The sequence below is a fragment of the Ahaetulla prasina genome, chromosome 4 (assembly GCF_028640845.1).
Source record: "Ahaetulla prasina isolate Xishuangbanna chromosome 4, ASM2864084v1, whole genome shotgun sequence".
In the NCBI taxonomy this organism is placed as follows: Eukaryota; Metazoa; Chordata; class Lepidosauria; order Squamata; family Colubridae; genus Ahaetulla; species Ahaetulla prasina.
The window spans coordinates 116,340,978-116,356,319 of record NC_080542.1 but is presented as its reverse complement, the minus strand read 5'-3'; the positions used below and the strand labels follow the sequence as shown (position 1 = coordinate 116,356,319).

The following is a 15,342-nucleotide window of genomic DNA, read 5'->3' as shown; positions in this document are numbered from 1 at the left end:
CAATATCAATATAAATCATAACAATACAAGCAACAAAGTTACAGTCATATAGTCATAAGTAGAAGGAGATGGGTGATGGGAACGATGAGAAGATTAATAGTAGTGCAGATTTAGTCAATAGTTTGACAGTGTTGACGGAATTATTTGTTTAGCAGAGTGATGGCGTTCAGGAAGAGAGCTTAGATCCACTCCACTCTCAGCTTAGAGTTACAGACAGCATATTGATACACCCAAAAGCAGTTTTGGCAACTTTTCTGAGCTCAGTTTTGACAATCTTATATATTCAATTACTTTTATTATTATATTTTTAAACAGCCATTGAAGCCAAGTGCATTTGAATTCTCATTCTCATAGTTGTACACATGTTAAATCTTTATTTGCAAATTCATCGCAATGCATTAATTAAACTATGTTTAAAAAGTTTTTTAGTTCTAAGATATATTATATATCCTGTGAAGGAATTTGACAGATCTGTTAAAATTATACAGGCATTCAAATAACCATTAAATATGGAGTTTTTAAAAATGCAGGAATGAAAGCATTTCTGGCTAAAAAGTTAATATTGTAGGATTTGTCCAGAAAGTGTTGTATCAACATGTAATTATGTTAATAAATATTTAGACTTTACCACCAGTGTATAAATAATCTTCTGTTGATGGTAATAGGAATTTAAGTTCATGGCACAATCACGTTCCCCAACTGTGTCACCAAGCAAGCAGCCTGCATTAGAAACAGAAGGAGATCTAACTCTTTTTGAGCAATATCGTAATGGAGGAAATCCCTTTGAAATCCAAGCCAACAACAAGGATGATGAGACAGAAGATGTGTTGGCTTCTAATGGGGTAAGTAAAAAAAAAATCCTATAATTTTAGTGCATGGAGTATCAATCACTGATATTCAAAAGAAATATGAAAAAATGATTAGGCGTTAAAAGGTTATTTGAAGTTTGTTTGGACAGTCTCGTTGCATTGTATAACTTATATATTAGATTAGATTAAAAATGCAAAGAATTTGGTCGTGATTTATCTTGATCTGATTTTTTTACATCTCAAAAACTTGGCATTTTAACAGGGGTGTGTAGACTTCCTATATCTACTGTAATTGGTCATGCATCTGGGGAATTGATGCTGTTATAAGACCAAATAATGGCATCCTTACTATCAAGAACTGAATTCATTGCCAGACAGAGTGTTAAATTGTGCTTAGACATCTGCTGATAAACTCTTTTCCCATTTATATTGTCCAAAAAGATGACTCGCTTCATACAGAATGAAAGGGAAATGGACATTTACAACATGTATTTTTGTTAAATCATAATTTTTGACAAATTATTACCTCATTTTATTTAGATCCAAGTTTCAAACGCATATTGGGTGTGAGAACTTCCTTTGGCTCTTTTTCCTTTTTGCTCGTCACCCATTGTTCCTCTCACTTTACTGAAAGCTCACATTCAGCATTCAAAAGAGGTTAAAATAAAATGCTGATTACAATGTTTGCAAGTCTAATTCTGTTCTCTCTTGCACTTTGGATGGCAATAGAAAGTTTCTCCTAAGGTAATACTTTATGCTGATTAAAACAAGTTGTGGAAGCCAGATTTGTGAGAGTGAAAATAAAGAACCTTTATTTCTTTCTGAAATTTAAAAAAAAAAATATTGATAGGATATTGTAGCTGAATTAATACATTTTCTATAAACAACAACAACAACAAATAAATACAATGCTGTGAAATAGTCAAAAATCGTAAAATAAGATGCTATAATTTGTATTACTTGAGGCAATATTGCTCTGAATAAACATTTATATTCTAAGATTCGCTGAATGTTTAATGGAAATTCTGGATTGTCACAAAGAAACTGAAAACTCTTCCAATCTGTTGTTGATAGTATGAATCGGATGAACAAGAAAAGAGTGCCTATCAAGAGTATGATAGTGATAGTGATGTACCTGAAGAACTGAAAAGGGACTATGTTGATGAACAGACTGGAGATGCTCCTGTAAAAAGGTACTTTGAGCACACATATTTTACAATTTGTTCCATTCTTGAGAATTTGTTAATCACTTCAACATAAAAGGAAGAACAACTTTTTTTCCTGTTGCATGATGCTCAGGTCTCAAACCTGGACTGTTACCTTTCCAACTGACAAGGCCAGCATGCTGAGCCAGGGTGAAAGAGCAGGAGCCTATTTAAGATATTTTGGGTCATTTGCCAGAATTATTGATCCCTGCTACTGCATTGTTCGGAGTATAAGATGCTCCGGAGTATAAGGCGCACATTAATTTTTGGGGAGGAAAACAAGAAAAATATTCTGCCTCTGCCTACCAGCATCCATCGGTGTTCTGCATCCTTGCAGCAAACAGCCAACAGCCTGATAAGCTTCAGCACATTATCGCAGCCTGATTTAACATGAACAGCTGATTTCACTGGCCTTGAATTTTATGGCATATAGTGGTCAGGTAAGTATTTCCTATAGTTCACAGGCATGGACAGGAATATGATACCTATATACCAGGTGTCAAACTCGATCATATCATGACATGTTTTGCCTTTGCGGAGCCTGGGTGGGCATGGCCTGCCTGTGCATGATGCATCCGGCCAGCAGGCTGCCAGTTTGACACCCCTGCCTTGTACCATTATTCCTCAAATAGTATTTCAGGTAGTCTTTGCTTCTGCCTTGTCTAGGGACTGTTCTAAATTACAGTGTTAAAAAAAAAAAAAGCTGTGCAACCAAATTTCATATTTCTGACTGTTTCAGAGTCCTTCAATCACATGATAATCATTTCTGTGCTTCACAACTGACTTTTGACAAGCAGTTTAGAGAAGGCAGAAGTAAACTTCTAAGATGTGGTCAGGTGATGTTTCATTTAACGACTGCAATGAGGTTGTAAGCTCATTGGGCTAACATGATTTTCTACTTAGTGCCCATGGTGCTTAGTTGTCGATTTCTATTGTTATCACTAGGTGAAGACTATTCTATTTAAGAAATGCTGCCTTTGATTCAGGAGATAATATATCAAGGTTATTAATTATGATTATCTATTCTCCATGACCCATTTCAATTAAAGCTTCTTTTTGAATTGCACTCTGTTCCCCTGTTGAGATTATGGACACATCCATGTTGTATTCTTGGCAACAATAAGCTATTGCCATTTTCTGGGATTTATTTTGAGTTGCAAGCCTGTGATTTTCTGTGAGCTCACAAATCAAATCCAAGCCAGTCTGATTAACTTTTTGAAATCAGTCGGTGCTGGTTAGGTAGAAAGAAGTTAGATAGACTTCTGGCTTAGTATTGTTAAAACCAATGGCCATCACAGCACTATTGTAAATTGTCTTGGGTCCTGAAGTCCTTGACTTCTACTGAGGATGAGCGCACGCTGTGTTGTGCTAGGCAGCCAAAATGTTTTGACTTTGGCATTACGTATATCTTCAGTGGAGAAAGAAAGAAATTCTCTATAATTGGAAAGAAGCTACATAATTTTTTAAGCATCTGTAACACTAAATCCCCCTTGTGTAAAGATTTGTTTTTTTGTTACACTCATTGCTTCCAAAATTAATGAAACTTCAATTCTAAGGCATTATTGATTTGTACTCAAGGTCAATACACAACTTTTATCATGAAAACCAGTAAGTCTGTTCTTTCTAGTCCTAATACTACTTATAAATAAAGAATAATAAAACATTATCAATCGCCTATGAAATTAAATCGTTATCTGCTTTATTTTCTAATCCAAAGAGTAAAGTGAGAGAGGATGACAATGAATAGATCCTAAAAGCAATTTTAAGGAACTGCTGTTACTCCAGCAATTGTTTTCATTTGAATATGATAATAAAATGGGGGTAGGTAAAGTATTACAGTTTTTTCATGTTTGATAAAATTAAATTATTCAAATTAAATTTCCAAGATGTCGGAACAAAAGCAATGAAAATACATTAAAATGCGAACACATATCTTCAACTTCATTTTATATTGTAAGAATTGTATTACATTTTTAACCCAGTACAATTAATTATACAAGTAGTTCAAGTAATAATATAAATGATAATACTCAAAGCAGAACAAATATATTACATTTCATTTAACTACTGTTAAGAAAGTTACATACCTAAAAGAATAAAGACTTAACTAAAACTAATAACTAAAACTTTAAACTTGAACAAACTTTAATATCTACTGTTTAATTAAACTGCAGTAGAAATAGATTAAAAAAGGAAAGGGGAAAAAAACCCCAACCAAACAAGGAAGAAAAAATTAATGAACTTCTGAAATGTGAGGGAAAAAAGAAAAATATTTCTTTGGTTTTTCCTTTTCCTCCCTCCCCCCCCCTCTCTCTCTCTCTCACACACACACACACACACTCAGCACAGTATTTATTAGGTGTCGCTGATTTAAGATTTTTTTAATACGCAAGATGCATCATGACACTGACTTGGGATAATGAGAGTTGTTCCCAATATAGTCACAGGTTGCTAATTTGCTATAGAACAGGGGTGTCAAATTTATGTCATCATAGCAGCGTCATGTGATGTATCACAACTTTTTTCTCATTCACTAAACCGGGCATGGACGTGGCCAGTGTATGACTAATCTGGTCCATGAGTCGCAAGTTTGACAGCCCTGATATAGAATATACATACATACATACATACATACATACATACATACATACATACATACATATATATATACATATATATATACACACACCCACATATATATACATATACATATATGTAGGTCTTTAGTTATTCGGGTTTTCTCCCGCGTAAAATTGGAAGTGTCTTGGCGATGTTTCGACGAAGTTTCATTCGTCATCTTCAGGCTTCAGCTTCGTGCTTCTGGGAGCAATGAAGCTGAAGCCTGAAGATGACGAATGAGACTTCGTCGAAACGTCACCAAGGCACTTCCAATTTTACGCGGGAGAAAACCCGAATAACCAAAGACCTACATACAAACACCCACGAAAACCTCAGAAAACAAATATACATATATATATATACATATATACATATACATACACACACACACACACACACACACACACACACACACACACATATGTATAATACTGTTTGCTGACATAAAATGAAAGAATATTTGTTTTTCTGACACTTTTGAGCAGTTTACTGGATATCTGTATACTGAACAATTAATATCTTTAACCTAGTGTTTCTCGAGAAACTCTGAAGAGCAGGAAGAGATCAGATTATTGCCTCAACAAGGTGAATGCCCCAATTTTAACCAACACTACACTTAATGTAATTAGGCTTGTTGGTAAGTGAATTTCTGGAATTTTTATTTTTAAATGTGCACTGTGTATGATTTATATAGATTTTTTAAGACTGGAACTTAAGTTTTTATCAGAGGTCTCCTACACACTCATGAAAATAAATCAAGCATTTCTTAGGCGTCAGAAGAAACATTGCAAAAATACAAGGATGGTTCATTTCAATCGTGTAATAGTTATCACAAAAGATATATATGAACATATAAGGTTTCAGTGTGTGTCTGGATGTATTTTCTTAATCTTTATTATATTGTTATAGCCAGAAAACATACCGGATATATATGGAATATTAGTTATATAGAGAAACACATACATTAAAATCTATAAACAAATAAAAAGTTAGCATATAATAGTATAATAGAGGCACAGAATGAAGCAACCTGGGAGGAGTAATCCATAGTCTTATTATGGTGGCATTATAAAAATATCCATCACTACATAACCCATGTGGGGATGCTCTGTGAGGTCTTTCATCTGCGGAATTCTGGGAGCAGAAGTCCACATATCTTGAAGTTGCCAAGGTGATCCATCCCATTCTCAAGAATTTCCTTGGCAGGCAGTGTCAAGCTTATTTGCTGCTGCTTTTGTCCAATCAGGATACTAATGTATCATCTCAGTCTGCTTGAGTCTGTCTGCCTCTGTTTTTTTTTTCTATTTGTCTCATTTATGACTGATCAATCTTGGTAATTAGTATGGTTCTTTTGTATTTTGTTCTTATTTTTTGAGAGGTTGGGGGTGTATGTATATCTGGCATACATAACAAAGATTACGTTTGTGTGTATGCTTAAAAAAATCATGTTCTTCAAGCTCAGGTTTGAAGTATTCCCATTTTTTTTTACTGTTTTAGAACCACATAGTGCCCAGCCTCTTTGTGATGGTTGGCTCTTATGGGTCTCTATCATCTGCAGCTTTGAGCTGAGAACTAGGAAACAGAAACTCTGTCTTCTGTCATTCACCCTAAACCCCAGGCTAGTAAAAGGGAGTGCTGACTGGAGGGGGGTGGGGGATTTCCTGCTTCTCCTGGGCATTGGATTTTGCCTCAGTCTCACCTTCCAGGTGATGGCACTATTGTTTTGGAAGAACAGGCATATTTCTAAATCAAGCCTCCTTGTAGCCACTCACAAATTCCAGGAACAATAATAGTATTCTATCAAGGCTGGTGTCTGTTGCAGCACTGCTGCTTCTGCTTTCTTTTTGTGCTTTTTATATACCTGGCTTGAGTTTTTGGTATTGCACTCATTATTACCCCCATCACCAGGTTCTATGCAGCTTATGCCAAGAGCAGTAGCAACATAGTATTGAATGCAAAGGCAAATGTTATTCTTTTCACCTATATTTGACCATTTGTGAATTTTAAGTATCTATTTTTGGGAATGCATGGATTATTTGGAATGAACATGTTATATAATATTAGAAATTTGCTAGGTAAATGGTCAAAATAGCTGTTTCTCCCCCCACCTCGCCCCACCTCCAATCACTATAGTCAACTTGTATGTTATGATTTGGACTGAAGAAAAAAGAGTTTTATCCCATACTCAATTATGGATTTTTGTTACTTCTTTTTTCTGCACTGTTTGCCTCATACATGAAACAGAAAGCAAAAAGCCATTCTTTTGACTTTAACAGAGAATAGGTAAACACAAATTAATGTCACTGAATTCAGAAGAGGAAGATTCTTGTGGATCAAATAGTTCATTTTACAGGTAAAAATAAATAATTGTGAAATAAAGAAGGCCCTTATTTCTATATACATATATAGCAAATATAGTTGATTTTCCAAAGCTATCAATAAAAGGCTAAGGAGTTATAATTTTCTTTTCCTTTTGTTTTACAAACAAATCTTCATTTGTATCAGAGCTTAATTAGAAGTAAGTCACAAGAGATAGTTTCTGTCTGGAAATAATATTCTTACTTGTAGGGAAAGTATCTATAAACTGTTTAGAACTGCATTATATGCTACATGGAGTTCCAGTCAGGGGAGGTTAATATTGCAATATCTTACTGCAATATTTTAACAGAATCAATGATATGTTAAACAGGTATGTGTTACAAGGAAGCTTTAAATAGTTTGGTTGCTCTGCTTGCTACTTAATCTTTGTTAAGATGTAAGAGGTGATCCTTGGAGAATTTGCTACTTCTGGATGTGCATCAATATAATCCCTGATGAAACAAAATTTGTTTCAGTATTTAAGGAGATTTTTCATAACAATCCCCAATCAAGTGATCCTACTGACTCATTAGTTTATAATTTAAATGAATGTTTATCATATGGACATAAGGGAACATAATTAAATTGTTTTCCACAGAACCCTATTTTTATGCATTTTTTGCCTGTAGTGCTGTTTTCCCTGAGCTCTTTTTTGATATTTCATTATTCTTGGAAAAAATCTACATTGGTTAGCTTCACCTAAAAGCATGAGTTATAATTCTTCAGAATCTTCTGGGATTCTGCCATAATAGGTTAATAAATTTTGCCAATACTCATGGCCAAACTCTTAGTATCTCTCCTTGGACTATAATCTATTGTTATATTTGCTTGTTTAAATACTATGCAAAATTATCTTTGTAAAACTTGATAGAGATTTTAGTCAATTTTAGTGTATCCTGTCATATAAAAAAATTCAGGAATTTGAAATCAGAAAAATAAGAAATCCTAAATCCAGCCCACAAATTGTTCATTTTTAATTATTTGCATTATAACTTCTATAAAAAGTATCCCTAGATAGCCTCGCAGGTATGTTCCTGAAGTTTTCAGCCCTGCTTTTAATATGGTAGTTTGGGTGTAAGAACCTGGGCACAGCAAGAATAGAGATGCACATCATTTTTGAAAAGCTATGTATGGATGTTGATACCTTCTCCAGAATAAAATGGGATATGAAATATGGAAATCATAAAAACAAGTTCTCCTGTTTTATATGAATAGAAATATAAGATTTATATTCATCTCATAATTTTGTATGTTCATCTTGGGCCTAGAAGTGCATATCCCTATATGGGGAATGCTATACTGCACCTACTTTAGATGATAGCAATATTCAAAAGCTATATGAAATGCTCTGCTTTAATGCTTTGCAGCATGATGCCAAATTTGTTGTTAGTTGCGAAGTCGTGTCTGACCCATCATGACCCCATGGACAGCGTTTCTCCAGGCCTTCCTGTCCTCTACCATCCATTTAAGCTCACACTTACTGCTTCAGTGACTCCATCCAGCCATCTCATTCTCTGACGTCCCCTTCTTCTTTTGTCCTCAATCTTTCCCATCATTAGGCACTTCTGCAGTGAGTCTTTCCTTCTTATTAGGTGGCCAAAGTATTTGAGTTTTATCTTCAGGATCTGGCTTTCTAAAGAGCAGTCAGAGTTGATCTCCTCTAGAATTGACCGGTTTGTTCACCTTGCAATCCAAGGGGCTCGCAGGAGTCTTCTCTAGCACCATAGTTCAAAGGCCTCAATTCTTTGGCACCCAGCCTTTCTTATGGTCCACCTTTCACAGCCATACATTGCAACTGGGAAAATCATAGCCTTGACTATACACACTTTCGTTGGCAGGATGGATGCCAAATTATTACTCACCTAATTTTCGGTGGGACTCAGAGGGAGAGATTATTCTGTTAAGTGGAGCTGCAGAAGTGGAAATGCAGTTGAAAATTAGTGCCTCTGGGTGATTTGTCCTCATTGCAGTAAGGAAAAATTGATATCCTCAGTTGGGATCAATGTACCAGATAGGACAATTTTTCCTGACTAAGGTACTTAAGAGACAAGCCATCTTGGACTTCCAAATTTAAATGCACATTATGAATTATAACTCTTAAGGAAACAATATAGTGGATGGCTGTTAGTTTTCACTTGTCAACTGCTCTTACAGTTCCTAGTTAATTTTCAGAGGTTAACACCATAGAAAGGGCATTGCTATATATCTTAATGGTGATCAGGGCAAGAATCACTGTGGGGTCCTTGATGCTCTCTGAGCTTGGTTGTTTTCATGTAAACATTTCATTACTCAAACTAGGTAACATCATCAGTTCTGGTAGAAAGTGGGGTTTCCTCTCATTTTATATTCTAGTGGCTTGTCCTGGCAGTGTTAGTGAGGGTGGTCTTGGTGGTTCTTTGATTGGCCTGTTTACTGTTAGCCCAGAGCACCAAGTACCCATAATTCAACCCTGCACCACAAATATCATCCCCTAACGACATTAATCACCCTTAGTAAGTCCCTACTCCCAGTGGGGCTGCAACTAATACCTTGAGTCAGAGCTAGGGGAAAGCCCTTAAGATACATATTCCATATGTGTATTCAGCTGTAACTGGGAGTCTAGGGGCACAAGTGAGGCACAACTTATTCCTTTGTGGGAAATACCCCCAACCTGAGATATATTTCGAGCCAGAAAAGTGTTAGCTGGTCTTTGAACCAATAACAGTCCTATTTAATAAGCTTCATCTTATTCTATCTCATCAAAGCTCTCACAGCTTCTGGATCAAGTTTTCCATGCTATTTCCAGCCCAGCCCAGCGGTATTTAGCTTGGTATGCTAATGATATCTCATCCCAATATAGTTCATAACTTCCCTCATCAAGCTTACATAAATATTAGAGGTCTCAGCAAGACTTTACAAGGGAATGACTGTTGAACCATTACTGTAGTTCTGTTCATTTAGGAAGGATTGGAATCATTGGAGATACATGGGTAGGCTGAACTTGTAATTCCCCAAACTTGGAATGAGACTTCCAGAACCTCTCTCAAAATTGTAGTCAGACTATAACTTTTAACCTGACAGAATGTGGGGAAAGTAATTAAATTCATAGAGAGGACAGACATTGCATTCAGTGAACTGAATTTAACTTTTCTTCTTCCATTCAATCATGTTTGATTCTCAGAATCTGCCTGGACAAGTTGCTGCAGTTTTCTTGGCAAGGTTTTTCAGAAATGGTTTTCCATTGTCTTCTTCTTAGGGCTAAGAGAAAATGATTGGTTCAAGGTCACCAAGCTGGCTTTGTGTCTAAGATTGGACTAAAATGTAGTGTCTCCTGGTTTGTAACCTGATTCCTTAACTATTACTCCAAATTGGCTCTCAAACAATGGTGAAATGCACTTACCTTTGCTACTGGTTCGGGAATGTGAGCATGCGCACTTCTTCTGCGCATGAGCAGAGGTTCAAAACCAGGATATAATGATGTCCTGGTGGATGGGTGGAGCCTCCTGCCACCGGTGCTACCAGTTCGTGCAACCCAGATAGATCCTGCCAGATTTCACCGCTGCTCACAATATAAATTTAATTAAGTTAAAAAAATAATCATATTTCACATTTAGCTTGGTAATTTTTTTTAATTATTATTATTTTTTAATTTACATTTATATCCCGCCCTTCTCCGAAGACTCAGGGCGGCTTACAGTGTATAAGGCAATAGTCTCATTCTATTTGTATATTTACAAAGTCAACTTATTGCCCCCCCAACAATCTGGGTCCTCATTTTACCTACCTTATAAAGGATGGAAGGCTGAGTCAACCTTGGGCCGGGCTTGAACCTGCAGTAATTGCAGGCTATTGTGTTCTAATAACAGGCTCCTAACAGCCTGAGCTATCCACGGCCACTGCTCTGTCTTTGCTCTGCCAGTATTTCAGAGTGCAGTTTTTAGCATGTTACCAAACAGTGCAGATTGGATTCCGTTAAAAAAAAGTTGTTTGTCTCTGTTTTAATGAAGTAATTTTTTAAAAGGTTTTCCAAAGTATACAGGTTAATAAAATGTTTACTACAATTAATCCTGTGGTATTAATTATTTTGTTTGGTTAGATTTCTGTGGTGGCATTCTGTATAGCTTTTACCGGTCTGTATTCAGAAATTGGTAATTGGCATGCCCACAGAGCTTTTTAACTGTGTGAAATATTTGAACTTGTGAAGCTTTTGTTTTCATTCTCATTGTAATAGTCTGAAGCCAATAAAGATGAAAAATGGCAAAACTGTCCTTTCATGTATTAACCAACTCCAGCATGAACATTAAAGGCTATATCTTGATGAAAGCCTTGAAAGAGTAAAAAGTGGGGGTACTCCAAAGGAATCTTAGAAAGCATGTGAACAGAGGTTTCCAAGATGAGGATTTTTTTGTTTGTTTAGAATTTCAGCTTTTACTGGCTAGGCTCACATACATTTTTTAAGCCATGATGAATTTACAAGATCTCCCCCCCACCCTGACACACATATAAATATAAAATATAATATGGTTCATGGTATATCCTGTTTCTCCATAAGCCATTTTGGATAACCTTACCTTGTTTTCTCTTTAATGGTTCCTTCCTTCCTTTCTTTATAGTCGCATAACAGAACAACCTAAGCCAGAGCAATTATAGGAATATTTGAAGAAGGTGATAAATAATCAAAACAACCTGAAAAAGATTTAAAAAAATGGCAATACACATAGAGGCAGTTCTCCATTTATGACCATAATCGAATCTGCAATTATGGTTGTAAGTTATAACAGTAGCTGAGTGTGTCATCAAATGACTCTACTCATTATTGTCTTTTTTTGCAGTGATTGTTAAGTGAATGCTGCAGTCATTAAGCAAATTCGTTGTTTGCTAGGAAGTGTTATTGCCAGAAACCAGAAGTAAATGCCAGTTTTCAACAAACTCACATGAACACAGGATGTGGCAAACAGTTGTAAACGTGGGCTTGTTGTCTAGCACCTAAAATGTGTTTACATGACTGTCGGGGAGAGGGTCAGGCATCAAACCTTGGAATCTGAGTTATAAGTAGCTTTTTCAGGGTCTGTCGTAAGTTTGGTTGCTAAGCACAATCATAAGTTGAGGATCACCTATATATTTTCACTTATATACTGTATATGTTTTGCAAGTTTGTGTAAATACATATAAGGTGACAAATACTTTAAACATCCACTTTCAGTTCATCTGTTCAGATTGACATTTGTACAGAAGAAGGTCTGTTAAGAAAAAGATGCCTAGGTGTCTTAGATTGAACCAGTACAAAATGGAATTGGAATATATAACTTCATAAGAACAATCACCATTATATAAGTATTGTATTTTATTTTACATTTTAGTATTACAAATATTTTTTTCTTAATCATATCACTGAGCAATTTAAAAGCTAGGTAAGTTTGTTAAAATGAAATAAAATACAGACTTTAAATAAAAATGTGACCATGCTGTTTTCTTTAAAATCATTGCAGAGTGTAGCATAGAGACATTTAGTGTTTGTGGATACGATGGTGTAGAAAAAATGATTTTGTGACCAGTCCTCAGATTTATGACCTTTGCAGGTCTATAAAACAAAGACAAGCTGAAGCAAATTGTAAGCAGAATTCGTTTACTGACCACTTTGCTTAATGACTGAGTTGCTGGTCTCAGTAGTGATAGTTATATGAGGACTGGTTGTAGTTGTCAAGAAACATGATTTGCTTTGTTAACATTTGCTTTCATTGCCTTTGATTTTTGTAAAATACAATAAAAAAAGAACTTCCAGGTGAATGACCAATTTACTGACCTGTTGTTAGTTTTGTAGAAGCAAGTTGAAAATTTGGTTTCATTTTATAGCCAGAATGAAGAAATGTTCTTGGAAGATAAATAGTATTGAGTTGCACCATGATGCAGTGATAAACAAATGTTCTTGGCATCTAGTGGCGAAAAATATCTTAAGAGAGACAAGATTTAGTGAGGAGCACTTTGTTTTTCCCATGGGTTCTTAAATATTGTCCTTCAAACTCTTTGCTAACTAAACATGCCATATTAAAAGAAAAATGGAACATGAAACCAGTACAGGTACCGGAACAGACTTGTAAGTGGATCACAAGCTTCCTAACAAACAGGAAGCAGCAGGTGAAGCTAAGCAAGATCACATCAAATACCTGTACAATTAGCACAGGGGCCCCCCAAGGCTGTGTGCTCTCCCCACTTCTCTCTGTATACCAATGACTGCATCTCCAATGATCCATCTGTTAAGCTACTGAAGTTCGCAGATGACACAACAGTGATTGGTCTCATTCAAGACAATGACGAATCCGCATATAGACGAGAGGTCGAACAACTAGCCTTATGGTCAACCAAAACAATCTGGAACTGAACACACTCAAAACCGTAGAAATGGTGGTAGACTTTAGGAGAAACCCTTCCATACTTCCACCTCTCACAATACTAGACAACACAGTATCAACAGTAGAAACCTTCAAATTTCTAGGCTAACATCAAAAACATCATTAAAAAAGGACAGCAAAGAATGTTCTTTCTGCGCCAACTCAGTAAGCTCAAACTGCCCAAGGAGCTGCTGATTCAGTTCTACAGAGGAATTATTGAGTCTGTCATTTGCACTTCTATAACTGTCTGGTTCGGTTCTGCAACCCAACAAGAAAGACACAGACTTCAGAGGATAATTAGAACTGCAGAAAAAATAATTGCTACCAACCTGCCTTCCATTGAGGACCTGTATACTGCACGAATCAAGAAGAGGGCCGTGAAAATATTTACAGACCCCTCGCATCCTGGACATAAACTGTTTCAACTCCTACACTCAAAACGACCCTATAGAGCACTGCATACCAGAACAACTAGACACAAGAACAGTTTTTCCCCGAAGGCCATCACTCTGCTAAACAAATAATTCCATCAAAACTGTCAAACTATTTACTGAATCTGCACTACTATTAATCTTCTCATAGTTCCCATCACCAATCTCTTTCCATTTATGACTGTATGACTATAACTTGTTGCTGGCAATCCTTATGATTTATATTGATATATTGACCATCAATTGTGTTGTAAATGTTGTACCTTGATGAAGATATCTTTTCTTTTATGTACACTGAGAGCATATGCACCAAGACAAATTCCTTGTGTGTCCAATCACACTTGGCCAATAAAAATTATATTCTATTCTATTCATGGCAAGAGAAAATTATAGAATAGAATAGAATAGAATTTTTATTGGCCAAGTTATTATTATATTTTTATTGGTTATATTTTTATTGGCCAAGTTATATTGGATAAGGTGTTCTTAAGTGCTTAAATTATTGTATTATAGTCCTAAAGATAAATGAGTGTCAGCTAGAAATAGAAGTTCAGGAAAGGCACAGAAGTATTTAATTTTGTTAATGCCATTAAAAGAAGAAATGTCATTTAAAAGTATATTTAGCCATTTTGTACATGTTTTGCAGTGCAATTTGTCTTACTACTACTTATATATTTAGCATAAGATATTAAGTGAATACCACTGAATACCACTGAAATACCACTGAAAATATGCAAGAGTCAGCTGTTTAACATTAATCTATATATTGGAAAAGAAAAACTATAGTTCCTATTTTTGATTCAGTACCTTCACCCAAATCAGGGCATAGAAAAAAATAAATCATAAATTAAACTCAGTTAATTGAATTCCTTCTCCAGGACTGTCAATGTCTTTTAATTCTTTGTAAAATTTAATAGTTTAAACACAATGTGCTGTTATTTTTTTAAAAATTGATATGATTAAATCTGTATTATAGCCACTGAAAACAAAGATTAAGAAAAAAAGTTGATTCTCCTACTGATATTTTTTCTTTGGACTAATAGGAACATTTATAAACAAAATTAAGCTATTGTTACCAACGTCCCAAGATTTTATTTTTTTTTATCCACAAATGATTGCCTCTTTAAAACCAATGTTCTTGCACAATGCCACTCTGGTGTGAAACAAAACGAAAGCACCAAAACAATGTAGGAGGTCAATTTCATACAAACTAACAATAAAAATTGATTCACCTTATAGCCTGGTCAAATGCCTATAGGTATAACCCACATTTTCAATGCTTTACAGAAGGATTATTGGGAGGGGGGTGGAGAGTTAGTTATTTTACGCAATAGGCACAATGGCTTAGAAGGTATGGCTCCTTAGATAGCATTGCTTAATAGAAGGACACATCATATGCCATTCTTATCAGATTTCGGAAAGAGTAGAAACAATTAGAGATAGCCAATCCTGCAAATAGCTTGGCTCTGTGCAATGAAGAGTTTTGTAAGTAATAACCAACTCCTTGCATTGCACCCAGAAGCATTAGAGACTTGGTGTTCATTCACCCTGA

The 15,342-nt window shown here is 35.5% G+C and overlaps 1 protein-coding gene across 3 annotated transcripts in view; it reads left to right on the top strand.

The window, feature by feature from the left end:
• Positions 1 to 15,342, top strand: part of VPS50 (VPS50 subunit of EARP/GARPII complex) — a 68,672-nt gene that overhangs the window by 32,399 nt on the left and 20,931 nt on the right. For all 3 annotated transcript variants that reach the window (XM_058183016.1, XM_058183015.1, XM_058183017.1), the window contains 3 exons: positions 666 to 842; positions 1,884 to 2,002; positions 5,164 to 5,270. In XM_058183016.1, the coding sequence (XP_058038999.1) occupies positions 666 to 842; positions 1,884 to 2,002; positions 5,164 to 5,270 (403 nt within the window). The remainder of the gene's footprint in view (positions 1 to 665; positions 843 to 1,883; positions 2,003 to 5,163; positions 5,271 to 15,342) is intronic.